This window comes from Epithele typhae (genome assembly GCF_022376455.1).
Source record: "Epithele typhae strain CBS 203.58 chromosome Unknown BXZ73scaffold_11, whole genome shotgun sequence".
In the NCBI taxonomy this organism is placed as follows: domain Eukaryota; kingdom Fungi; phylum Basidiomycota; class Agaricomycetes; order Polyporales; family Epitheliaceae; genus Epithele; species Epithele typhae.
The window spans coordinates 131,686-154,793 of record NW_025954202.1 but is presented as its reverse complement, the minus strand read 5'-3'; the positions used below and the strand labels follow the sequence as shown (position 1 = coordinate 154,793).

Below are 23,108 nucleotides of genomic sequence, written 5' to 3'. Positions count from 1 at the left end.
ACGTGCGCCCTGTCTAGCTTTAAAACTGGTCCGGCCCTGGCCTCGCGTCGTGGTTGGCGTGCGATAACGATTTGGGACTCCTTCACGCCACAAGCTCGAGCGACTTGCAGGATATGCCCCGCGATGCAGCTAGTGCGGACTGGCCGTGTCCGAAAGCTGAGCGCAGCCTTCGTTGACCGGTCGTTCCCATGGCTTGATTAGGGCCTCTGACGTCGGCGCAAAGGAGGGTGGAAGGTGGGAATGGACTGAAGTTTAACTGAAGGTTGATAAGAGTTTAATTCGAGACAGCACTGGCGGAAGGGTTACAATCCTCGATTCTGGTGGGAGGCAGCGCGCGGCAACCGAAAAAGTTGGCGGCAATAATTTCGGCGCTTTGGGTTTGATCAATGATGCAGCTCCGAAGCTTGAGCTTGAGGCGCCACTTGCAGAATTTAACCTGTCCCACACTTTATTCCCGCCCACTACCACCGTAGAGTAACGCGGCACGAAACTCGCGCTTCCGTGGGCCAGAGTGGACTTTGGGGTTTATGTGACGTTGGTGAGTGGTTCATTCCAATGTTCCTCCCTATGTGCATGCATCCGGTTGCTCCGAGTCCTTGTTGTGCGCATATTTCAGCCTCGGCGGTGCCACGCGTTTTTTGTGCGGCTCGCCGTATACCCAAACATATAGTCCCTGTGCGCCCCGTGCTGAGGCCACATCCCATTCCAGTTCCTACGCTAAGATGGCAGCCGTACTCTCGACCCCTGCTCCATCTTCAAGCACCGTGCATGCAGGCCTCCTCCAAACGTTTGCGTCAGTCACGGAAGGGTTGACGGGCATCGGTGCTGTCCCCGTGTTGCAGTACCTCAACGACGGTGTCCTCGTCAGCAACGTTGCTCCCGTCGATCCACCTGGCCGTCAACCGTCCTCGCACCCTCCGCCTTCCATTCCAGATCTCGAACGTCACGTCAACGTCCCTCGCGCCGTCGCCCGCCTCCATCAGGCTTGTCAACACACCTTTGGAAGCACTGATGCACTCAAGTTTGATTTTGATGAGGACGTCGCCACGCATGGTACGTCGTTGAGCCCTCTTACGCAACCCTTTGTCCAACTGGTTTCCAGCGAAACGTTGTGTTGTCACCATCACCCGTCCCAACGGCTTGTCTCGCACGTATGTCTCGTCGTCGGCTTGGGAGAAGAAGTACGATGCCAAAGCCAGTGCATGCTCCGTCGCCATCGAGAACGGCGCGATTGAATTCATCCAAGCGGGGGAGAATGCCGGTTCGGTTGACCCTACCACACCAGGCGTTCTCTCTCTGCCTTCCGAGACGGATGAAAGTGTCAAAACCATCGAAAAGTGCTGCCTGGAAGTCACTGCCGGAACGGTCAAGCCCCACTGGCGAATCATCAACGAGCCCAAATTTGGTAGAAGTACGTGTCCTTGTATGCTGCGGCTGACCACCCACGGCCGTCCGCTGACGCATGTGCTTTTCAGCGCAGGGCTGTGCACTACGGGTGCGCTTCAACGTCAAAGAATATCGCGTCTATTCTGCCAACGTGATATACAGCTCTCCGTCTGAGGCGATGAAAGCTTGTGCCGAGGCGGCTCTCGCTGAAGGAGTCCTCGACTTCATCAAGACGTGGTCTACCGCTGCTGGAAGCCCTCCCGAAGACCCTCAACCTCCCACCATCATCACGTTGCAGCAGTTCTTCGAGTCATTGCCCCAGCCCTTGCCCGAAACGCTGCCATCGAAGGTTGCTTCGGAAATCAACGGCCCCGCTTGGTTGAACGGGCTTATCCAGTCTGCGAGAGGCGGGAAGATTGTGCCCAATTTCGTTTGGACCGCTGACCCTGTACTCGGATGTGCGTCCACAGAAGCCTTGTGCGCTGTTCTCGTGACACTGACATGTCATCCTTGCAGTCCACGGGTGCCTCCTTCGTCTTGAGCGTCCCGGGGAAGTCAAATCATACCTCGTCGACCCACGCTTCTCGAAACGCACCGAAGCCAAGGCGGCCGTTTGTCTGCTTGCGATGTGGGAAGGCGTGGGTGCCCACATTCGGAGCATCGCCAAAGCCATTGAAGACAAGATCCCGCCCCAGGCTCGCAAACACGCGAATGAGGTGCTCGCGCCGACCCTCAATACCGAGTACCGCAAGGTCAGAGGGCCAGGTGTCCCCCCTACAATTGAACACGACCAAGATCTCGATGGTGTGTGCGCCTCTCCCATGGTTCGCCCCTATCTGCTTATGGTGATATGACAGCCTGCGGCGCGACGCTTGTCGTCGAACTGGAGGCGAACCCGGACCCCAGTTCGAGTGCTCAGCTGGTACGAAGGTACTCCGTGCCTGCTGAGTACCGCAATCGGGCGGATGCGAAGCTCGCCGTCATCATAAAGGCGGTCGATGAGGGCGTGATTGACTTCCTGCGTCTGCGCGGCGCGCCACCGCCGCCTGGATACGTCCCATTCACTTCATCTTCTCAGTACGACTTCCCCCGCAAGCGGAAGATGTGGGAGTCGGTGCCGGGAGCCGGGGGCGAGTGGGGATCCAGTCAGTATGGTGGCAGCGGCGCAGATGCAGGTGGACATGGGAACTGGGCGAATAAGAGGCATCGTGTGGATGGCGGCGTGGGGCAACGTGGTCATGCATTCCATCCCCACGGGAGGGGGCATATGACTAGTTACCATGCTGGTCGAGGTGGTTGGCAGGTGCCGTCCTTCACCACCTGGCAGCAGTCTCCGCCTTCATCTGGGTTCCCCCCTTCTCAGACACATGTCCAGCCTGGGGGTTACATGCCGCAACAGCAAGCGACTCCTTTATTCGGTGCTCCGACTCCCTTCTCGGGAGTGCCAATGGTCCACGGGCAACAATATGTTTCGACACCGGCTTACGCTCAGCCCCCAAGTGGCTTGGACCTGGGCATCTCACCCGTTGCAGGGTCCGGCTACTATGGTGCGGGTGTTGTGCCTCATACGGTCTCTCCTGCCCCCTTCCAAGTACTCCCTATCCCGGCGGCGGCCCCGTACGGCGTGCCCCCCGGGGTTGCGGCGCCGTCGCCGTACGCTAACGGGCCGTACTTCCCTAACACACCTTCCATTGGCTATTCGCCACAATATCCGAACATCACAGCACCTGCGTCGCAACCTTTCATACCACAACAACAATTCCAATCGGGTCTTGCCACGCCCTCCCAATATAATGTCGCGCCTTATAATCCTATGCTGCCGGGCGTCGTCCCTACCACCCCATCTTTCTCGAGTCCCTTCAGCACGCCATCCATACATCAGAATACTCCTGCTTCTCAGCCTCCGCCCCCACCCCAACCTCCTCACTTGCCATCACCCATCACCCCGACACAAGCTATGCCCCCTCCCCCTTCCGCCGAGACCATTGCCGCGGCAAAGGACATCCTTCCCGCCATCTCTGGGGACGGACGAGATTACCGTGCCGAGCTAGAGGGTACGTCTCCCTCCGCGGGTCTTTGTGCCCGCCCCCACCACCGACACTGACGGTCGAACAGCGTACTGCGTGAAGAAGAACATGAAGAAGCCTCAGTGGTACAGCAAGACCGAGGACGACCTTCACCACGCCTGGGTCGTCATCGACCGGGTCAAGTACGAGCTCCCGACGCGGTTCCGCAAGTTCGAGATGGCGCAGAGGAAGACGGCGCAGAAGGTGCTCGAGACGCTCGCGAGTCAGGAGCAAGCGAAGGAGTCGGAGTCGTCCAAGGCCGCTACTTCGAAGTTGTAGGCGGCGTGCTTGGGGCGAAGGAAGTCGAATGCCGGAACATGGGGCGGCTGTGATGCAGGACAGAGTGGTGTCGAGGTTCTTTCGTGCGTATCCTGGCTTTGGCGCTTTGAATGCGCGTTCGGTATTGTACAAATTTCTTGGTTATGCACACCTTTGTCTCCACCGCGTGACCCACGCTCGTCGCAGGTGTGGTAATATTCGCGGAGGTTTTCGGTAGAGGGCATACGTACATTTGGCACCGCTTCGTGTCCACGACTGGCAGAAGCCCGCCGCGTCGTTCTTGCTCGCTCCATTGCCCAGATGTCGCCAGATGGCGCGATCGTCGATATTTCGTGCGCCATTGAAAAGCTGCCCACCGCCGCTTTCGGGCGTCGACGACCCGCACCCCTTTGCTCCCGTCCACCATCATCATGTCCCATCGTTTCTACAAGTGAGCACCTTCTTCTCCCTAGGGCCACCCACAGGGTCGATTTCCGCGCCCCGCGTGTGGCGTCCGCAACCGCTGATCACAGCAAGCACCGTTGCAGGGAGCCCGAGTTCGAGACCCTCCAGCTGCACGCGGGCCAGGAGCCGGACCGCGCAACGAACGCCCGCGCGCCTCCCATTTACGCGAGCACCTCCTTTGTCTTCAACGACTCTCAGGCGCGTTTCCACATCTTCCCACCTCCCTCTATGCGCGCCCATCAGGAAAGCTGACACCCACAACTGTCTTGTAGCACGGCGCGGATCTCTTCGGACTGCGGTGTGTCCAGACGTCGCGCCACTTTGACGCCCGGAACTAAACGAGGACGGGGATGACGCAGGGCGTTGGGCAACATCTACTCGCGGATTGGCAACCCGACGGTCGTGAGCACCCCATTTTCTCATTCTGGCTTCCCTCTGTGGTGCTGAGTGCGCATTTTTGTGGTTGTAATCTCGTAGGATGTGTTCGAGAAGCGCATTGCGGCCCTGGAAGGGGGTGCCGCTGCTGTCGCTGCGTCTAGCGGACAGTCTGCTCAATTCATGGCGATCGCTGCGATCGCTAAGGCAGGGGACAACATCGTGTCAACGTAAGTGGCTCTCGCAGCAGGATTTTCCAGACTTCCCCACGCTTAATCCTCCGGCCTAGATCGTATCTATATGGTGGAGTAAGTTAAGCACTTTCGACGGTCGCCACGTGTGTAGGGTCTGATCGCCTGCCTAACTCCTACAAGACGTACAACCAGTTCAAGAGTGCGCTCTTCTTCGAGCTGAATGAAGGGCGGAGCGATGTCTGATCATGCTTCGTAGTCTTCCTCAAGCGGTTCGATATAGGAGTCAAGTTCGTGACCAGTCCTGAGCCCAATGCGTTTGCCGCGGTCATCGATGATAAGACAAAGGCCATCTTCGTCGAGAGCATCGGAAACCCCAAGTACAACGTGTCCCCGCTTCCTGAGCTCGCAAAGGTACCGCTCCTCTCCTCCTTTGACGTCTCCCAGCTGAAGGTTCGGTAGATCGCACATGACCATGGCATTCCCCTCATAGTGGACAACACATTCGGAATGGGCGGTAGGTTTGACGCTTTTGGCATGCGCTATCAGCGTGGTGGACACTGGGCACTGCTCATTCATTTTCGACAGGCTATTTGATCCGTCCCATTGATCACGGCGCAGATATTGTTGTCCACAGTGCTACGAAGTGGATCGGTGGGCACGGCACCACCATTGCCGGAGTCATTGTTGACAGCGGTGGGTGCACTTACGCATGCTTTCCGTTCCCTTCTTTGACGACGGGCTCTTACAGGGAAGTTCGATTGGGTGCGCTCTGGGAGGTTCCCCGACTTCACCGAGCCCTCCGAGGGGTATCACGGTCTGAAGTTCAGCGAGACGTTCGGCCCCCTCGCGTTCGCGGTGAAGGTCCGCGTCGAAGTCCTTCGGGATCTCGGATCGGCGCTCAACCCCTTCGGCGCGTTTCTGCTACTGCAAGGGCTCGAGACCCTCAGCCTCCGCGCTCAGCGCCACTCCGACAATGGCCTGGCCCTTGCGAGGTGAGCCATTTCCGTCTGTCCATTCCTTTCCCTATCGCTCGACATATGCATGGAATGGAGCTGCGAACGCTCATCACGTCACCTAGGTGGCTCGAGCAACATCCGAAGGTGTCCTGGGTGTCATACCTCGGTTTAGAATCGCACCCATACCACAAGGCGGCGCTCCAGCTCCTCCGTCCAAACGCGTTTGGGGGAATGCTCAGCTTCGGGATCAAGGGCGGCGACGCGGCGGCGGGCCGGGAAGTTGTCGACCGCTTACGTCTCGCCAGCAACCTCGCCAACGTCGGTACGTCGGCGCACCCTCCGATAAGAACTCTGAACTGTGTCTGACGTGGAGAACGGTGCTCACCCTACCGTCATCCTGCAGGTGATGCGAAGACGCTTGTCATTCACCCCGCAACGACCACCCACCAGCAGCTTACGGACGAGGAGCAGCTCGCGTCGGGCGTTACCCCGGACCTCATCCGCGTACGTTTTCGAGCCCTCGGCTTGCTCATATGATTGCCTGAACTCCTTCGTTAGGTCTCTGTGGGCATCGAGAACGTGTCCGACATCATCGCCGACTTCGAGCACGCCTTCCAGTCCGTCCCATGATCGAGTCATTCTCACAAAAGAGAAGGGAAGAGTGTTAGGCCAAGCGGCGCTTACGTGTGTAGTAGCCTATTTGGCAACTTGAGAGTATAACGACGAACTTGTTCACAACCTGACTCGCGCATGGTCTATTGATCCTGGCCGGTTACTAGAACCTTATCGAGACCTCGGAGCGCCGACCAGATTTGAAAGGAACCGTACGTACCGCCCCGGTTATGAATAAGCTGGAACCCGACCATTCCCGGGTCCACGGGCGAAACCGCTACGGAGGTGGTCTGCGGAAACGACGAAGGGCTTGCTCCGGGTCAGAACGCGATCAGTGTGAGACCTTCAAGGATCTTATATTTGTCCTCACTGTTCTAATATTTTCTAGTTCTCAGAGGGTACAGGGCGTTAGGGAATCCTCGGCGAGGCTGGGAAGGCCGCAGGGCCCCGTTCACCCTCTCTCACAAAGACGTGACCACGTCAGCCGGTTGAAAGACACAGCAGATCTCGTGCTCTCAGGCGCTCCGTTCACGGGACGTGGTCCGGATGTAGGCTGCTGCGTACGCACGCGATCGCCGACCCCGAGGAGCGTGGATGAAGACGTAGATCGCGAAGTGGTGAGATAATCTATTTATCATTATCCGCAGCACTCTCGGACGGTTTCCCGAGACCTGGTGGACGGCCTCACGCCGTCTGAACTCTTTCCTTGTAAGAACAAAAGGCGTGGATAAGCCAAGGACATATAGAAGGCGACGCCTATTGTCCCGTGTAAATCCTGCTGACTATACAGCACGCCCGTTCCCCCAGTACAGAATCCACACGTAACATCTAAAACGAAGAGGCTTCGGTGCGATTGTCTCTTCTCTTATTTTTACTTGCTCTGGCTTCGTTCACCAATCACTAGGCGCAGTCGCTCACTCTGAAGCAGTTCTATGCCGTTAGAAGAAGTTCACCGCGCCACCCGGGGCGACACGAGGTGAATTCTGCATTCAGCCTCGAAGCATCCTTTGCTTACTGAGTGTCACACCAGACTGCAGGTGTGGAGACAAAGGTCTTCTGCACACCCTGACAGCATCCGGGCAACACGCCATGGGCCCACGGCGCGAAAAGGTCTACGTCGTCGGCACTCGACTTCATGCATAAAAAGCTCCCTGTTGTCGCGACAAGGACATCAGTCTCATCGACGCATCCCCAAACATGATCCCTCCAAAGCAACCCAACAAGTTCGCCAAGTGAGTTGTGTGGTTCCCTCCTGGTTTTACGCGTCTCATCAATATACTTTTGCGCATAGGATCCCCGAGTTCGAGACGCTCCAGCTTCACGCCGGCTACGAGCCCGAAGGCACCACAGGTGCCCGCGCGCCACCGATCTATGCTAGCACGAGCTATGTCTTCAAGAACTCAGCAGTACGTCTGTCGTAGCCCTGCCCATGTGTTTTTCGAAGCGCTCACCATCCATTGCAGCACGGTGCCGACCTGTTCGGCCTGCGGTGAGCTCATTCATTGCAGCCCTGGCTGATCGCTGTCTCTGATGCTGATGCACATACACCCAGTACAAACGGTAACATATACTCGCGCATGGGGAACCCGACGGTTGTGAGTACATCGTCATGATTCTCTCTAGAGCGTCGGCTGAGTGATTCCGCAGAGCATGTTCGAACAACGCATGGCTGCACTCGAGGGCGGCGTCGCTGCCGTGGCTACGGCTAGTGGTCACGCAGCGCAGTTCATGGCTATCTCTTGCATCGCAAGTGCAGGCGACAACATCGTTTCCTCGTGCGTGTTCCGTTTGGTCTTAAGGTATAGATCCCCGGCTTCATTCTAATATCTTGACAGGTCATATTTGTACGGCGGGACCTACAACCAGTTCAAGGGTATGTTCCTCGAAAATGTCTCCTAGTAACGTCGGCTAAGATGAGGTTTGTAGTGTTCATGAAGAAGTTCAACATCACCATGAAGTTTGTCCAGAGCGAGGACCCAGCCGAGTTCGCCAAGGCGATCGACTCGAAAACAAAGGGGATCTACGTCGAGAGTATCGGCAACCCCAAAAACACTGTCGCTCCTCTGCCCGAACTCGCGAAAGTGAGCAATCTTGTCAGGTGCACTCTTGTTGGGCTCATGTCGCCATCCACAGGTCGCGCATGATAACGGTATCCCCTTGCTTGTCGACAACACCTTTGGCATGGGTGGTACGTGAAATGAACCACTCTACACATGATCGCGAAGTTCACGCGCACTCTTACAGGCTACCTCGTTCGCCCCTTCGACCACGGCGCCGACATCATCACTCACAGCGCGACGAAGTGGATCGGTGGGCATGGCACAGTCCTTGGTGGGGTCGTCATCGATGGCGGTCCGTCCCCCCGCTTCGCTGCCCCCGCGTTCCTTCGCTTATCTTTCCTATAGGCAAGTTCGACTGGGCCAAGTCTGGCAAGTTCCCCGACTTCACCGAGCCTGCGGAGGGCTACCACGGCATGCGCTTCGTCGAGCGCTTCGGCGACGCTGTCTTCGCCGTCAAGTGCCGGCTCGACGTCCAGCGCGACCTCGGGCCCTGCATGGACCCCTTCCCCGCATTCATGCTCATGATGGGCATCGAGACTCTCAGCCTCCGCGCCGAGCGCCACTCCGAAAACGCGCTCGCGCTCGCGCAGTAAGCCTCCTTCCCATCCCCTCCTTCCGCTCCCGAATCAAACGCGGTTTGACACGCGCGGTCCCCAGGTGGCTCCAACAGCACCCCGCAGTCGCCTGGGTGTCCTACCTCGGCCTCGATAGCCACCCGTCGCACACAATGGCGCTCCGCATCCTGAACCGCAAGGGCCAGTTCGGCGGCATGCTCAACTTCGGCATCAAGGGCGACGCCGCGGTCGGCGCCGCGGTCGTCGACGCCATGAAGCTCGCGAGCAACCTCGCCAACGTCGGTGCGTGACCCACTTCCCCCTTCCAGCCCGTCGTCCCCGGGAGTCCGATCGCTCACGCGACCACGCATGGCGGCAGGCGACGCGAAGACGCTCGTCATTCACTCCGCGACGACGACGCACCAGCAGCTGACCGCGCAGGAGCAGATCGAGTCTGGCGTCACCCCGGACCTCATTCGCGTACGTCTCCTCCCCGTGCGCTCGGCGTCTTGGTCGCACGTTTGCTTCCCGAAGCTGACGACGCCTCTCGGCTTGCAGGTGTCGGTCGGCATTGAACACATCTCGGACATCATCGCCGACTTTGAGCTCGCGCTCAAAGCCGTGCCTGTGGATAAGTGAATGAACTTGTTGCTGTAGACTTGTCCTGGACGCGCGTACTGCGATCCGCTCCATTCTTGTACTCTGCGTTGTAATTCTACTCGGCCACAGGGCAAGCCCGGCCCCGGCGTGTGATAAAGAGTCGTCAACAACTATCATTAACGGCGGTGACGTGTGGTTGGGGTGCTATGCACTAAGATATGTAGTTTCGTGCCGTAAGCAGCAAAAATTATGATAGTATTGACAGCCTCACAATTTTGCTCGGAATGAGGCTCGAACTCATGACCTCAGGATTGCCCGTCATCAACGGTCATACTTGTGTATGAGACCTGCGCTCTAACCAACTGAGCCATCCAAGCACTCCACCAATTACCGCTCGTGTATTTATGATCACTAACGGTGACCTACTGTCATCTGGACGCTCTGACTAAGTACGCGACAGGTGTCCGGAGTCCGGACTACGGCCTACTACGGCCCTCGTCGCCGCCGTCAGCGCGTACGCGTCAGCCCCATTCCCACGCTGCTCTGCATCTCTGAGTCTCAACGTCAACTCTGGCCCACCGCCCCGCTGTTCTCCCTATATCTCTTTCACCCTCCCGTGTGGCGTCCACTCATAAGTCGCGATCATCTCCAAAGTCGACAAACCAGCGTGCCTTCAAATGGATGGTCAAATAGCGGATGTGGACCACTGAGTATGTAGCGCGGATAAGGTGCGCAACTCTTGAATCTCTCCCGATGTCAAGCTCCTTATACATATCGCCAACCACCGGCTTTAGAACATAGTGTGCTGCCTCGACATATCTGCGCACACATATCCCTGTGAGTCCTCCAGTAGCGCGATGCAATGGGTAGCCTGTTCAGAGGGCGGGGAATACTGTGGTAGTCTCGGTTTCGCAATGAAAACAATGTCTGTCCCGAGTTGAGCGTGCGACGTCCGTCATTGCGGGTGGAAACCCCCACAGCGAGGTGATTAGGTTCGCGCTCTCCTTTGGTCTGCTCTATCACTCCGTCCGACAAACCTCCAGCGGGGGATCGAGCTTATAACGCACCATCGTCTTCTCTCCTCTATCGTCCTATCATGTCGTCCCCCCGCTTCCCTATTGAAGTCATCGAGAACATGATCGATGAACTCGGTGCAGCTGAGGAGACCGCAGTCCTCGCTCGTTGCATCCGGGTACACAAGTCGTGGATCACCCGGACTCGCATCCATCTCTGGCGCACGCTCACAATCTCTAGCCGTGAGCAACTCCCCATCATCTGCGCCACGTTCGACCGTTACCCAACTCTGCAATTCCTGGTCGAAGTTGTCCAGCTAAAGCCTGACCGCTCGGTGAAGCCTGATGTGCTAGGCTGCCATCCGTTCCCTCTCACTGCCCCGGTCGTCCTCCTCCCATACCTCATCCACATCCGGGCATGGGAGTTTCTTGCCCATGGATACACACCCTTTCCACTCCAGCGAGCGACATTGGTTTCCCTGGGCCAGTATCGGGACGTGAAACGGGTGATCCTCTGTGGTGTATATTTCAAGAACCTTTTCCACTTCTATCCCCTCCTGAACGCTTTTCCTGCCCTGGAAGAAATCAGCCTAGAGCAAATGGATCTATTTCCTCCATCAAATCATTCCCTTGTGCCTACTCATGGTAGACGAAGGGGCTTGCAGCGACTTCGATACTTCGACCAGGTGACATCTGTTGAATTCACCTCGTTGAGATCAAGCTGATAGCAACGCAGTCGCTGTGTGACCTGCCTTCGACTATCTGTGCTGCGGCAACCACGCTGCTCGTCAAGAACACTGCGACGCTTGTGGTTCTCGAATTGGAAGGCTCTTGGCTCGTGGGTACGAGAGCATGGCACTTGCTACGTGAATGCAGCTGACTCCGAAATGCATCCTCGGACCAGGCTTGGACATCACATTGTGTCACAACCTTGAGTCGCTCTCCGTCTGGATGAATCACTCGAAGATTAGCCATCACGTACTGGACCATACGGTATTGCGCGTTTGTATGAACCTCCCGGAGTCGCTACGCACACTCCGTCTAGTGTGTCATTCCGCGAGTGTGTACTGCGGGTGTGACGATAAGGAACAGAGCCTAGAAGCTATTGAACAATTCTCCCAGGCTGTATCTCGCCATAATGGACTCCGTCTCGTGTGTCTAGTTCACGACCCCCCACGGAATCACCTCGTAAGGTGGAATATTCTGTTTGTGCGATGGTTCCAAAATCTGCACGATCAAAACCTACTGCAAATTTTACCTCCGGATACCCTGGGCACGTTTGCTCGTCAATATCACAAACAGCAAGCACTGACTGCTAGAATGACAGGGCGGCGACCTATCGGCATCTCTGGAAGACGTTGCACACCTTACGGATCTGCGATCCATCTCAGTTGCCTTGTTGTCAGTTCCCGTGGAGACTGGGCGGCGAGCATCGCGCGTTCAGAGGGGACTGACACAACGGAGCTCACAATTTGGGACACCGAGCCGGGCATCCCCGTACTCAGCGAGTGGTACGAAGAACACCACCCCAGTGACCAGCCCCATTGCGTTGCGTTTTCTCCCGACGAGGCGCAATTTGCGTATGCTTCCAACATGGCCGTCCACATGTACTCTCTCTCCCTTGCCACTAGCTCCACAAAATCGAGCAAGATCCCCCAGAGAATCGGACGCCTTCCCCTGGATGTTAAAGACGCGCCTTTCGTCGGGGTGCTCTGGTCGCTGGACGGCACTCAGATATTTGTTCAAGACGCCCTGGCTCGGGTATATGTCTGCGATGCTTCGAGCTTCGCGCATCTACGCTTGCTCCTCGTACCACCCTCCGACCTGGCCGAGATTCATCATGGGTACTCAGAGCACCGGGCCATCCTCGGATGGGAGTATGGTTTATCTACAGTCGGTCATCATTTTCTTTCAAACCTACGATCCCGGCGGGTCAGAGGCAAGACCTACAGCTTTCTTTGGGATTCGAGCATCGGGACCTGCCGTTACAAGTTGACCGACAGCCAGAGCTCTATCTCCAGCAGCAGTGTATTGTGGAGCGGAACGAAAGAAGAGGATCAGTTGCATATCGTCTCGATATGCCAGGATGGAACTCTGCGCAAATCGAAGGTCACATCCGAAGCGGTCGATGATACACAGGCAGTGGCCCTGCCAATCAACGAACCCAACTCATCATTCCGCTTCCCTTCGTCACCCTTCACCGCCGACGGTGCTCGTCTCATGGTGCGGCCAGACCGTCAGTCATGGTTGGTGGTGGACACGATGACTGCGTCCACGCTTTTTCGTCTCGATTATGCTGCAGACGTTTATGATATGCAATGGTCCGCGGACGGACGGACGGCGATATTTGAAGCCAAAGAAAAGGACTACCGGATCTGGAACATCGAAGAAGGGACCACAAAGGCCGTCTTTCGGTGGCCAGACGGTCGCAAGTGCGGCAAGTATGGGATCTCGGCAGACGGGTCGATGGTCGGACTCTCGAGCGAACGAGGAGATGTGGTTTTCCGCCGTGTCAGTGACCTCATGGCCTTTGCTGTGGATCCGTAGATCAGTCATATTGACGCTTGATTCCTTGATGTATTTGTACATTTACCAAAAATCAAACGCGTCTTGTGCGTCGGAGTGCCTGCCAACAGCCTCCCAAGACAAACAGCTCGTGAAAGCCACAGTGTTAGACCTTCCGGCTTGGCGACGCTCATCGTTTACAGCGATGCCGGCGCACTAATTTTTGCACTCCTTCTATTCACATACATCATACAACACACGCCACTTGCGCTGGCATACGCCTACGGAGCATCGCTCGTGGGCGACAAGAACGCCCCGTTCTGCTCCGGGGTCAGTCCCTCCATCTTCCCCACCGCCGCCTCCACCGTCGGCACGACGACGGGCACCCCCTTCGCCCTCCACGCCGCGATCTGCGCGCTCATCGCCGCGAGGAGCGCGGGGTCGAGGTCCCCGGCGGCATGGTCGCGGTGATGTCCACCGTGCCCGGGGAGATGGTGGCGACAACGAAACCCTCCGGGGCGAGCTTGACCGCCCACTTGATCGTCGCGATGTTGTCGAGCGCGAGGAAGCGGATCGTGTCGGGAAAGTTGCCCTCGGTACTGATCACGACGGTCTTCGTAAGGGGATAGGGGGATTGAGATGCTGTGGATCGGGCCGAGCGAGTCGATCCTGAACCATGACGAGAGAACAGATGGGGTTGCACTAGGCCTGATTGGACCAACACGTCGTCCATCTCGTTTAGGACCTCGCTGCGTGGAGCATCGCGTCAGCAGCGAACCAAAAACCAAAACAGTTGCGCTTACAAGTCGTCAAAGCCCGTGATCACATAGGGGACGTCCGGCTTCGCGGTGTTGTGGATGAGGTCCTTTTGCCGCGCTGTGAAGGTCGAGACCGCTCCGGGACCCGCCGCACATCTGGCCCCCTCCCTCAGTGCGCGGCGTCACGGCATCTACTCGTCAGCGGTGCCGGAGGAGGCGACAAGGACGCGATTTTTCGGCCGACCAGACTCGGTGCCCGCGGGTTCAACCCGTCCAACGACGTCCCCACCGTCGACGACCTCGCCGAACACGGCGTGCCGGCCGTCAAGCCATGTCGTTACTACGGTTGTGACGAAGAAATAAAGATTGGGATAAGCATCCGTTCCACGCGCGAGACGAGCAAGAAGAGGGGAGAGACAAGAGTGAAGGATGGGCAGCGATGCACGAAAGAGGTATCTGGTAGGTATGACGGGCACGGACGCTCACCTGCGAGCCATGTCATGGACAGGAGACTAGGCTTGCTGTGCCTGAGCTTGAAGTTCTCGTCTGGCAGACGCAAGAGCTCGGTCAGTGAATGGGGGCGGCGCAGGCTATATGGCTATCGCGTACCAGGGAACTTGTCGCCATAAATCGACTTGCCTCCCGTGCCGCTGTGTCTTGTGAAGTCACCATCCGGGAGCATAAACTGCGCCACCAAAAGGCTCGGCTCAACATCCCGACCAAGCCGCGCGCATATATCTGGAACGAGAGACGTACGTTTGGGATGATGCGGTGGAAGGTGCTGCCCTGGTCGCCGAAGCCGTGCGCGAGCTCGCGAGAGTTCTGCGCGGTCTTGGGCACGATTTCATCGTAAGGTTTGAAGACAATGCGAAGAGCAGAATTCGAGTCGACCGTGATGTCAAACTGTACATATGCCAACTTTCGGTCAGCGCACTGTTCTCCGTACTCCTGCGTACCGCGTACGTACGAAGACTTTCGACCTAAAGCGTGACACGGCATGTAACTTTGTGATTTGACAGGGCACGCATACAGAAAGAACGGTTGCTCATGAAATGGCGAAGGAAAGAGGCCATGACGCAACAGACACTGGGCGAGGATGGTGGTGGGGGACAGATCGCAAATAGTGCAGGCGCCCAGACGGACATACCGGCACGTGACTTACGACCCAGTTCGCTCGGCGCAGAGACTCGACACCAAAAGGCGAAAAGGCGTGAGTGCGAGCGTATTTGTAGTGGCCGGCGCAGACGATATACAACACGGACCGCGCGACGTTACTGTTTCCGCCCCCGGAACGGGGATGTCTTCTCTCCACAGCGCGCGCGACGCCGGGGTATATTATATATCGCCCACCCACTGCGCAGTCGCCTGACAACACAGTCCGAACCGTGCATCCTCCGCCGCGCTCTGATAACTAGTAGTAGAACCCCCTGGCCACCGCCCGTCCCAGGACTAGCACGCGCACCCGCCGCCCTCCGCCTCGTCCGGCTCCTTGCTGAGGTCGATACTCCCCGGCATCGCCCGCTCCGCCGCCGCCGTCGCGTTCCGCCCCGCCCCGGCGCTGCTGCCCTTGCGCGCGAGCCCGGGCGCGGCCCAGAGCTCGGGCGTGTCCAGGATGCGCTCGACGACGTCCCGGAACGCGTCCGCGACGCCGACCGCGGTCTTGGCCGACGCCTCGACGAACAGCGCGCCCATCCGCGTCGCGAACGCCTGGCCCTCGCTCGCCGGCACCTGGCGCGAGAACTCCTGCTCGGCGGGTTCGTGGGTACACGGGTTCGCGGGTGGGAGGGGCGAGCCGCGCGCATGCGGGTGTCGGGTTGGGGAGGCGATCGTGGAGGTGAAGGGTTGTGGGCGAACCGGAGGCATTGTGGGCGCGAGGCGCAGGTACCGGCACGGTCGGGTGGCGGGGCGCGAGTCGAATCGAGCCAAAGGCGTGCATAGAGGGAGGGGGAGAACTTCGCATGAGCCACCGGCGCGGAATACTTGGCGCAGCATCGGCGAGCACGGGGAGACGCACCTTGTCGACCTTGTTGCCGACGATGATCTTGACGACCGCGCTGGAGACGTACGTCTCGAGCTCCGCGAACCACTTCGGGAGCGCGTCGAACGACTCCTTGTTCGCGACGTCGTAGACGAGGATGACGCCCTGCGCGCCGCGGTAGTACGAGGACGTGATCGTCCGGAAGCGCTCCTGCCCCGCCGTGTCCTGTGCCGCAGCAACCGTCAGCGCGTGCGCCCGCGGACACCCTCTGTGGATCCTCGGACCCAGGGCGGCACGAAGGGAGACACGCACCCATATGCTGAGCTTGACCTTCTTCCCCTTCACCTCCATCTTGTGCACCTGCGCGCCGGGGGTCGCATGAGCCCAGAGCCCGAGCTGGTGGAGCAGACCGTAAACTCACTCGAAAGTCGACGCCAATCGTCGCGCTCGACTCGTCCTCGGGGAGCCACTGCTCGTCCGAGAAGCGGAGCAGGAGACTGCTCTTCCCGACGGACGAGTTCCCGATGAGGAGCAGCTTGACGTTGATGGGTGCATTGGGCTTCGTCTGCGCTTGCGACATTCCGGGGACGGCGTCGGAGGTCGTCTAGAGCTGGGGTGTGTTCGCGAAGGTAGAAACAGAGTATTCGTGCAACGTGAGTTGGTATCGGGCTGTAGTCGTCGAGTTCAAGGCAATGTGAAGTAGGATATCGGGAAGGGTCGTATATGGATAAGTTGCACAGCCAGAGGATTAACGAGAAGAGCCCGAGAACGTCGTGTGGGAGCAGAGAGGCGGGCAAGTGGAATCTAGAGCAGAGAGACTGGACGGTGGAGGGAAGAAGGGGGCGGAGGCAGGAGAGCGGTGGGCGGGAAGTGGCTCGGCCCAGCGGCCCAAATTCACGCGTACCCCGCGCGGTCCTTGCCCCAAAGCGCCCACCCCGCTCGAGCCTGACATCATCTTCCCCGACTCACTCCGCCCGGCATTCAACCCACACCTTCAAGCCAAGCAGATACCCCGGAGGTCCGCACATCAACAACACAAGTAAATACTCAATAGCTTTCATAGTTTGGCAAGTTGCAAACACTTTTGTGGTCATATTGCCCTCTGGGCGACCTCAGACCTGCTTGGATGGCTCAGCTGGTTGGAGCGCAGGTCTCATACGCAAGTATGACCGTCGACGACGGGCAATCCTGAGTTCGATCCTCATTCCGAGCACTCATATTTGAACGTAATCTTTTGGCGAATCACCCAGGCAGCGGCCCGGCACCCAATCAGACGAGGACCGGCGCCGTTCGACACCCGGACGACACCTTGTCCCCAGGAGCGGACGCCCGCGCGCTCTCTGGGTAGTGCGTGCGCCCTGGGTCCCGCGCTATTTTCTTCCTCTCGCTCTCACTCTAGTGTGCTGCGTTTCTGCGAACTCTCTTTCGTGAAGACAAGTACTCGGACAGACCTCGAGTCGCGCGGGCGATTTATGTAACACCCAGCATACCAACCAATTCTATACCCAAGTCCTCAGGCCTCGGTCGTCGCAGCTTATTAAGAATGTCATGTCATATCTGTATGCAGCACTGTGTAGTGTGATAGTAGTGGTACACGATCATGGCCCAACCAAGCCAACAGATGAAGCAAGAGCGACGAGACGAGAATCCGCTTCGAGCTAGTCTAGAAGTACATGCAAGTGCCCCTCCTCCCCGCCGCCACGCTCAGATCGAACCCGACGGGGGGAAGGTGGAGAGGAGGGCGCACAACCCGAGGGGGACGGCGCTCAGAGCGGCCACGTCCACATGTAGGACGTCGCCTTCTGGACGACCCACGCGACCAACGGCCAGTCGTCGTCGTCGCCATCGCCCGGCGTCGGGTCGGTCGGCGCCGGCGCGTCGGACGTGCACTGCGCGGGGACGACGTAGCCCTGCAAGAGTCGCGAAAGACGTCAGCGTCCGCTCCCAAGCCAATACAAGGATGCAAGATGAGACTCACGTTGGTGCGCACTCCTCCGCCCCACGGCGTGCGGCCCTCGACCTTGGCGTCGACGCCGAGCCCGCGGCTCGCGAACGCCTCCCAGATCTCGCAGAAGTTCTCGCCGCCGGTGAGCGTCTTGTCCGCGGCGAGGATCGCGTCGCGGGCGTCGAAGAACGACGGCCGACACGGCTGCAGCTTCATGCCGTCGAGCACGAGCTGCACCGCGAGCGAGTTCCCGTGCTTGGGCACAAGCGGCGCCGGCGCGCCGAAGGCGTCCACCGACGCGGGCCGGTAGAAGTCGCCCGTCGGGATCGTGCCGTCCGCGAGGGGCTTGGGCGGGAAGAGGTCCTCCGCGAAGCCGTGCTTCGCGATGAGCCGGTTCGAGACGACCCAGAGCATCTGCGCCCAGACTTCGCCGATCGCGTGCACGCCCCAGTAGCCGGGCTTGTCGAGCGTCTTGTACACCGACGGGTTCACGGTCTCGTTGAGCGAGTAGGGGTAGTTGCGGATGCCCTTCTGCTGGTTCGCGGCCCAAGCACCCATGGGGAAGTCGGAGTACGTGGCGTTGCTGCGGATGGTCGTGGCGAGGAAGTCTGGAGAGCGCGTTAGGTGCGCTCGATGCATGATGCTAAAGGAAGACACGTACCGCCCCAGCCCTCACCCATACCACCAGACTCGCCCCAGCCCAAGCAGCCCGAGTTCGCGGGACCGCCAGTGAGACGGGTGCTCAGACCGTGGCTCAGCTCGTGGATGACGATGCCCGCCTCGAGATCGCCGTCGCGATACGGGTTGGCGGTGTTCCAGAGGTACATGCGGCAGCGGCCGTTCTGACCATCGGGCGGCGTCATGAAGTTGGCGTTGTTGTAGCCGGAGCCATCCTGTGCGTTGGCGATGACACCGTCGCCCTCCTTGCCACCACGGCCGAAGTTGTGCTGCTGGAAATTGCCAGCAACCTCGGTGAATCCGTAGCGGTAGTAGAGGTCGTGGACCATGTTCGACGTATAGAACAGCTGAGCGATGGTGGTGTTGATGTACTTCTTCGCCTCGTCGAGCGCATCCTCGGAATCGGTCTTCTTCGGGCTGTAAGGGTAGTCGAAGGCCATGCCCGAACCCGCATCCGGGCGGTAGTTGTTCACCCAGTTGTTACGACCCTCCCAGTCCTCATGCGCGAAGACGTTGTTGCCGTACGTCGTAGACGTGTTGCGGAACTTGGGCGTGTCCTTGCGGAGGCGCATGCTTTCCGCCTGAGGGTCGTTGGCGAAAGGAAGCGAGTGCCAGCCAACAGGGGACGCGAGAGAGTCGAAGTTCTCCTTCTCGATGGAGCGCCCGCCCTCAGACGGGTCGTTAAGGCCCCAGGCGAAGACGTTGTACGTCGCCGGCTCCGGGCGGTCCTTCGGGACAGGCGCAACGGGCATAGGGGAATCGGAGGCCCAGTCGACGACTTGGATGACGCGGTGGGGCGCCGCGGTGGAGACGGAAGCTTCATACCAGTTGTCCTTCATCTCGACCTCGAACTTCCAGACGAGCTTGAGGATGGTGCTGTCGCCGGTGGGGACCTGAACGAACGCGAGGCGACCCTTGACAGGGCTGACGGCGTCAGGGACGCCCTCGACAGTGAAGCTGGGGACGACGCCGCTGCCAACGAGGTCGTGTTGGAAGACGACGCGCATGTCGGAGAGGTACTTGGTAGGATCCTCGAGCATGTTAAGAGAGAGGGACGGGTCAGGGGTGGCCTGAGCCATGAACTGGAGGAGGGCGTGGGTGACATCGGTGTACGTGTCCGCGACCTCGGATTGCGCCGTCAAGTCGGGGTGGACGGCTAAGAAGTCGGGGGCATTGAGGAGGTCGCAGTGCCAATTCCTGAGCAAACGGAGCTGGAGTTCCGCCTTGCGGTCAGGGTGGTGCTCGGGAAGGGACGGATGGTCAAGAAGGTGACGAAGAGCCTCCGCATACTGACGGGAAAGCACGTCGCAGTACTCGCGGTGGGGGTCGACGTCGTCGGAGGTGGAGAAGACCTCGGCACCCTTGGGACGGAAGAAGGAGTCGCCGTAGGAGAGGACGAAACCATCCTTGATGTTCAGGTTGATGTCGCCGTCGGCAACTTCGATGCCGTTGACGTACTGGCGGACGTAGACGTGGGTGACGCCGGTCGCGTCGTCGGTGTACGAGTCCTCGCGGACCTGGAAGGAGCTGCCGGGAATGTCGCGGACGATGCTTTCAACAAAGACACGGGCAATCTCGAGAGGCTCGGTGGAGGGCCCGTGGACGCTCTCGTAGATGACGGGGGCGGTGTGGAAGACTGCGTCTGGGAGGACAGGGCCAAAGCCGAGGGTCTTGCGACGAGACACGACGTGTGAGTCATGGGCGAGGGTGCCGGCGAGGCCGGCGGCAGCGACCGCGGCGACGAACAAACGACGCATGCTGGTCAAAGTAAAGAAAGAAGGGATGGGTGGGTGGTCTGTGGCTCCCCGACGGTGAAGGGGGGGAGGTGATGGTTGGGAGGAGGCTCGGTGGCGACCCCCCACAGTCTTATCGTCTGCGCAGGCGCCCCACGTCACGCGAGGCCCGCCCAAATATGGTCATCTGCGCTTGCCGCCCAGAGGCTGCGTCTCCGAGCCTGCCAGCGACGGGAGGGTGCCCGATGGGGCCATCCGTCTTATCGAGCCGTCTACAGCACTACAGCATGATGTTCGCGAAATAGTCCCCCACACCTGCCCCGCCGTCCACCATCGCCCCAACATAGCCATCCGGCCGCACCACCACCACACACGGCGCGTCTCTGCCCCCATACCCACGTTCCACCCAGCCTTCCTTGTCGTGATACACCCTCGTCGCGCCCCACATCGCACTCGGCGTGCGCTCTTGGCCAACGATGACAACCTGTGCAGTCCCCGCCGGCAACGCCTCGACGGCCTTCACCACGTCCACCACCTGCTCACCGTCCCCGCCCGCGCGCACGAGCACAGTGTGCTCTGTCGACTTCAAGAGCGCATATAGCGACGTTTCGGCGCCGGTCCCGTCGACCAGCCCAGCCACCTCGGGCGCGCGGTCCCCCGCACGCACCCCAGCCTCACGGCCGTACCCCGCATATGCGAGCGCCTTCATGTCCTCGTCCGCTGCGCTCGGCCCACGCCGGTCGCGCACGGCGGCACTCCAGCGGTAGTTCACCTCGAGCTGCGTCAACGCTGCGTTCTGCCACTGGAAGTCACCGCCCTTGCCCGCCTCCTGGGGGAGGACGTCTGCCGCGGTCTTCGGCTTCGTGCTCACGTCCTTCCAGAACCCGGACGTGGTCATCAGCATCTGGAGGATGACCGGGAGCCGCTCCGCCTCGTACGAGGCCAGCAGCGTGGCCGACGCATGGCCCCTGTACGCGAGCGCCAGCTTCCATGCGAGGTTCATCTGCGTACAAGGCGGTGAGTACGGTTCCATGCCGGTCGTGATGCGCGAGGCTTACGGCGTCCAGGATTCCGGTGTTCAAACCTTGGCCGCCTGTTGGGGGGTGGACGTGCGCAGCGTCTGCGCACGCGTCATCGCATCTCAACACTCGACCTGTGGCTGCAAAGTCACCACGCACCTCCAGCGATGAAGACGCGTCCTTCGGACATCTTGTCGACCATGCGAACGCTCGGTCTATCTGTTTGTCAGCACTGGCCATCCGCTCGCGCCCGCGACACTCACCTCCAATACATCAACGTGTGCAGGTCCTTGAACACCAGGTCCTTGCGACCCGTCAGGTTGTGCACCGCTTCGATGAACTTCTCCGGGCTCTCATCCAACCCGATCGGGTCAAAGCTGAGGCCAATCAAGCCGATGTGGTACCCCGGCGCGCTTCCCTTGGGGCGCATCGACACCCTGTCCAGGCGAGGTCAGCCACCAGTCTTACGAAGCCACGACCCCCGTTCAACGTACGCGGCCTCTCCTGGCTTTGACCACATATGCCAATACTACCGCAAGTCTTGTCAGTGACGCGTCCTCGCCTCCACACTCGTGCTCCCCACGCACCTCCGTGGTGATGCCCTCACCCTCGACGTCCGCCTCCGCCCACACGGCTCCCGCCCCGTCCTGCGTCTCTCCTTCGAACTTTGCCCCGATGGCCTTGCGTGTCGGCCCTGTACACACATGGTCAGCCTCTACTCGACGCCCGTGCAGTCCACTTGCCTTTAGCCCCATCAGCGCCGACTACGTACGCGGCGTGAATTTGCTCCTCCACCGCGCCCACCCTGCGCACCGTCGCGACGACCTCGCCCTCGCGCTGCTCGAGCCCGACGAGCTCGACGCCAAGCTCGACCCGGACGCCGTATTTCTCCAGCTCCGCCCTCAAGATCCCCTGCGTCTGGAACTGGCTGATCATTGCGTGCCCCTGCAAGTCTCCCGCCGTCAGCCTCCGCCCGTCCACCGTCCCCGAACCGAAAAAACGCACGTAGGGCCGGTCCGGCGTGATCACCGGCTCCTCCAAGATGTGCCACTCGCGCACGACGCGGCGCCCCTCCGGGAGCGCGTACGCGCGGGTCGGCGGGTGGTGCGCCGCGGTGCGCGCGAACGCGGGGTGGACGCCGAGCAGGCGGAACATCTCGACGGTGCGCGCGTGCACGCCGCTCCCGCGCGACATCTGGTGGAACGCGGCGTCGCGCTCGATGAGCCGCACGGGGACGCCGTGCTGCGCGAGCGCGAGCGCGGCCGTGAGCCCGGTGGGGCCGGCCCCGATCTATCCCCTGAGTGAGCGGCCTGTGACCAGGTTGAATGAGGGGAGAGGAGCTCACGACGAGGATGGGGAGGGTGTTGAGGGACATGTTCCTGTTGGTTTGGACTGGGGTGTGTAGATTCGAGAAAGTGCTGTGTGGATGTGGTGCACGTCGAGCTCGCAGTGCATTTATACCGACCAAACCCCCTACGTTCACTGTTAGCACTCCCCACTAGATCTTCGTCATACTTCACGACTCACCTGCGACTCAGCATCCCATCGAGGTACGCGTCCCCGCGGCAATTTGACGTCGCCGTCCCTGCGCCGTCATGCAAAGAATGTAATTCGAGCTCCTCTCTCACATAACCCCGCCGAGTCCGCAAAGACGACCGCACAATTTCAATTTTTACGGGAAACTCAACCCCGCTAGTACCGGGATAACCGACGGTCGGGCAATGACCTCGCACACGTAGGTATGTCGGCACCGGGGAATGGCGGCTACAGTGAGTCGCAAGTCGTGACAACGAGCCAGAACTGTGTAACCACGGTGCATGAATTCGGCATCTTTGTCGCGATTGCTGCATCCACGTCATTAGATACCAGTGACATAGGTTCCTGATTACGTGTCGAGATGTTTATTTCATGTTGCATGTGCTTCTACATGTAACCTGCTCTACTGGTGATATA

The 23,108-nt window shown here is 59.5% G+C and overlaps 7 protein-coding genes and 2 non-coding genes across 9 annotated transcripts; 4 read left to right on the top strand and 5 right to left on the bottom strand.

Moving 5' to 3' along the window:
* Nucleotides 1-788: 788 nt before the first annotated feature.
* On the top strand, nt 789-2,440 carry BXZ73DRAFT_23966 (uncharacterized protein; the record flags this gene model as incomplete). Its single annotated transcript, XM_048017683.1, has 5 exons — nt 789-1,053; nt 1,103-1,411; nt 1,476-1,844; nt 1,903-2,190; nt 2,244-2,440. Coding segments are annotated over 5 exons (1,428 nt in total), but the record flags the coding sequence as incomplete, so codon positions are not given.
* A 1,701-nt stretch (nt 2,441-4,141) lies between these two features.
* On the top strand, nt 4,142-6,330 carry BXZ73DRAFT_88873 (O-acetylhomoserine ami; the record flags this gene model as incomplete). Its single annotated transcript, XM_048025105.1, has 14 exons — nt 4,142-4,161; nt 4,259-4,373; nt 4,448-4,473; nt 4,535-4,577; nt 4,653-4,780; nt 4,840-4,858; nt 4,925-4,943; nt 5,001-5,155; nt 5,204-5,258; nt 5,330-5,437; nt 5,493-5,736; nt 5,823-6,022; nt 6,104-6,204; nt 6,259-6,330. 14 exons carry the CDS (start codon nt 4,142-4,144, stop codon nt 6,328-6,330), a joined length of 1,305 nt encoding a protein of 434 aa, XP_047879959.1.
* A 1,179-nt stretch (nt 6,331-7,509) lies between these two features.
* Nucleotides 7,510-9,565, top strand: BXZ73DRAFT_99254 (O-acetylhomoserine ami; the record flags this gene model as incomplete). The annotated part of the gene is made up of 13 exons (XM_048027951.1): nt 7,510-7,544; nt 7,604-7,718; nt 7,776-7,801; nt 7,865-7,907; nt 7,960-8,087; nt 8,148-8,185; nt 8,239-8,393; nt 8,446-8,500; nt 8,557-8,664; nt 8,718-8,961; nt 9,030-9,229; nt 9,306-9,406; nt 9,485-9,565. 13 exons carry the CDS (start codon nt 7,510-7,512, stop codon nt 9,563-9,565), a joined length of 1,329 nt encoding a protein of 442 aa, XP_047879958.1.
* Nucleotides 9,566-9,802: 237 nt separating this feature from the next.
* On the bottom strand, nt 9,803-9,903 carry BXZ73DRAFT_t57. The gene has a single exon. It is a non-coding gene; the product is annotated as a tRNA-Met (tRNA).
* A 4,090-nt stretch (nt 9,904-13,993) lies between these two features.
* On the bottom strand, nt 13,994-14,875 carry BXZ73DRAFT_88871 (cyclophilin-like domain-containing protein; the record flags this gene model as incomplete). The annotated part of the gene is made up of 5 exons (XM_048025104.1): nt 13,994-14,142; nt 14,289-14,348; nt 14,412-14,487; nt 14,559-14,705; nt 14,807-14,875. 5 exons carry the CDS (start codon nt 14,873-14,875, stop codon nt 13,994-13,996), a joined length of 501 nt encoding a protein of 166 aa, XP_047879957.1.
* Nucleotides 14,876-15,251: 376 nt separating this feature from the next.
* Nucleotides 15,252-16,360, bottom strand: BXZ73DRAFT_43412 (ras-domain-containing protein; the record flags this gene model as incomplete). Its single annotated transcript, XM_048019143.1, has 4 exons — nt 15,252-15,545; nt 15,817-16,005; nt 16,093-16,140; nt 16,202-16,360. 4 exons carry the CDS (start codon nt 16,358-16,360, stop codon nt 15,252-15,254), a joined length of 690 nt encoding a protein of 229 aa, XP_047879956.1.
* Nucleotides 16,361-16,900: 540 nt separating this feature from the next.
* On the top strand, nt 16,901-16,993 carry BXZ73DRAFT_t61. The gene has a single exon. It is a non-coding gene; the product is annotated as a tRNA-Met (tRNA).
* Nucleotides 16,994-17,546: 553 nt separating this feature from the next.
* BXZ73DRAFT_43529 (Fungalysin metallopeptidase-domain-containing protein) lies at nt 17,547-20,160 on the bottom strand (the record flags this gene model as incomplete). Its single annotated transcript, XM_048019165.1, has 3 exons — nt 17,547-17,690; nt 17,759-18,333; nt 18,387-20,160. The coding sequence occupies 3 exons, from the start codon at nt 20,158-20,160 to the stop codon at nt 17,547-17,549; spliced, it is 2,493 nt and encodes an 830-aa protein (XP_047879955.1).
* Nucleotides 20,161-20,416: 256 nt separating this feature from the next.
* BXZ73DRAFT_43621 (FAD binding domain-containing protein) lies at nt 20,417-22,445 on the bottom strand (the record flags this gene model as incomplete). Its single annotated transcript, XM_048019181.1, has 9 exons — nt 20,417-20,962; nt 21,008-21,139; nt 21,195-21,256; nt 21,315-21,370; nt 21,419-21,592; nt 21,650-21,684; nt 21,743-21,849; nt 21,875-22,108; nt 22,157-22,445. Coding segments are annotated over 9 exons (1,635 nt in total), but the record flags the coding sequence as incomplete, so codon positions are not given.
* Between the last annotated feature and the right edge of the window lie 663 nt (nt 22,446-23,108).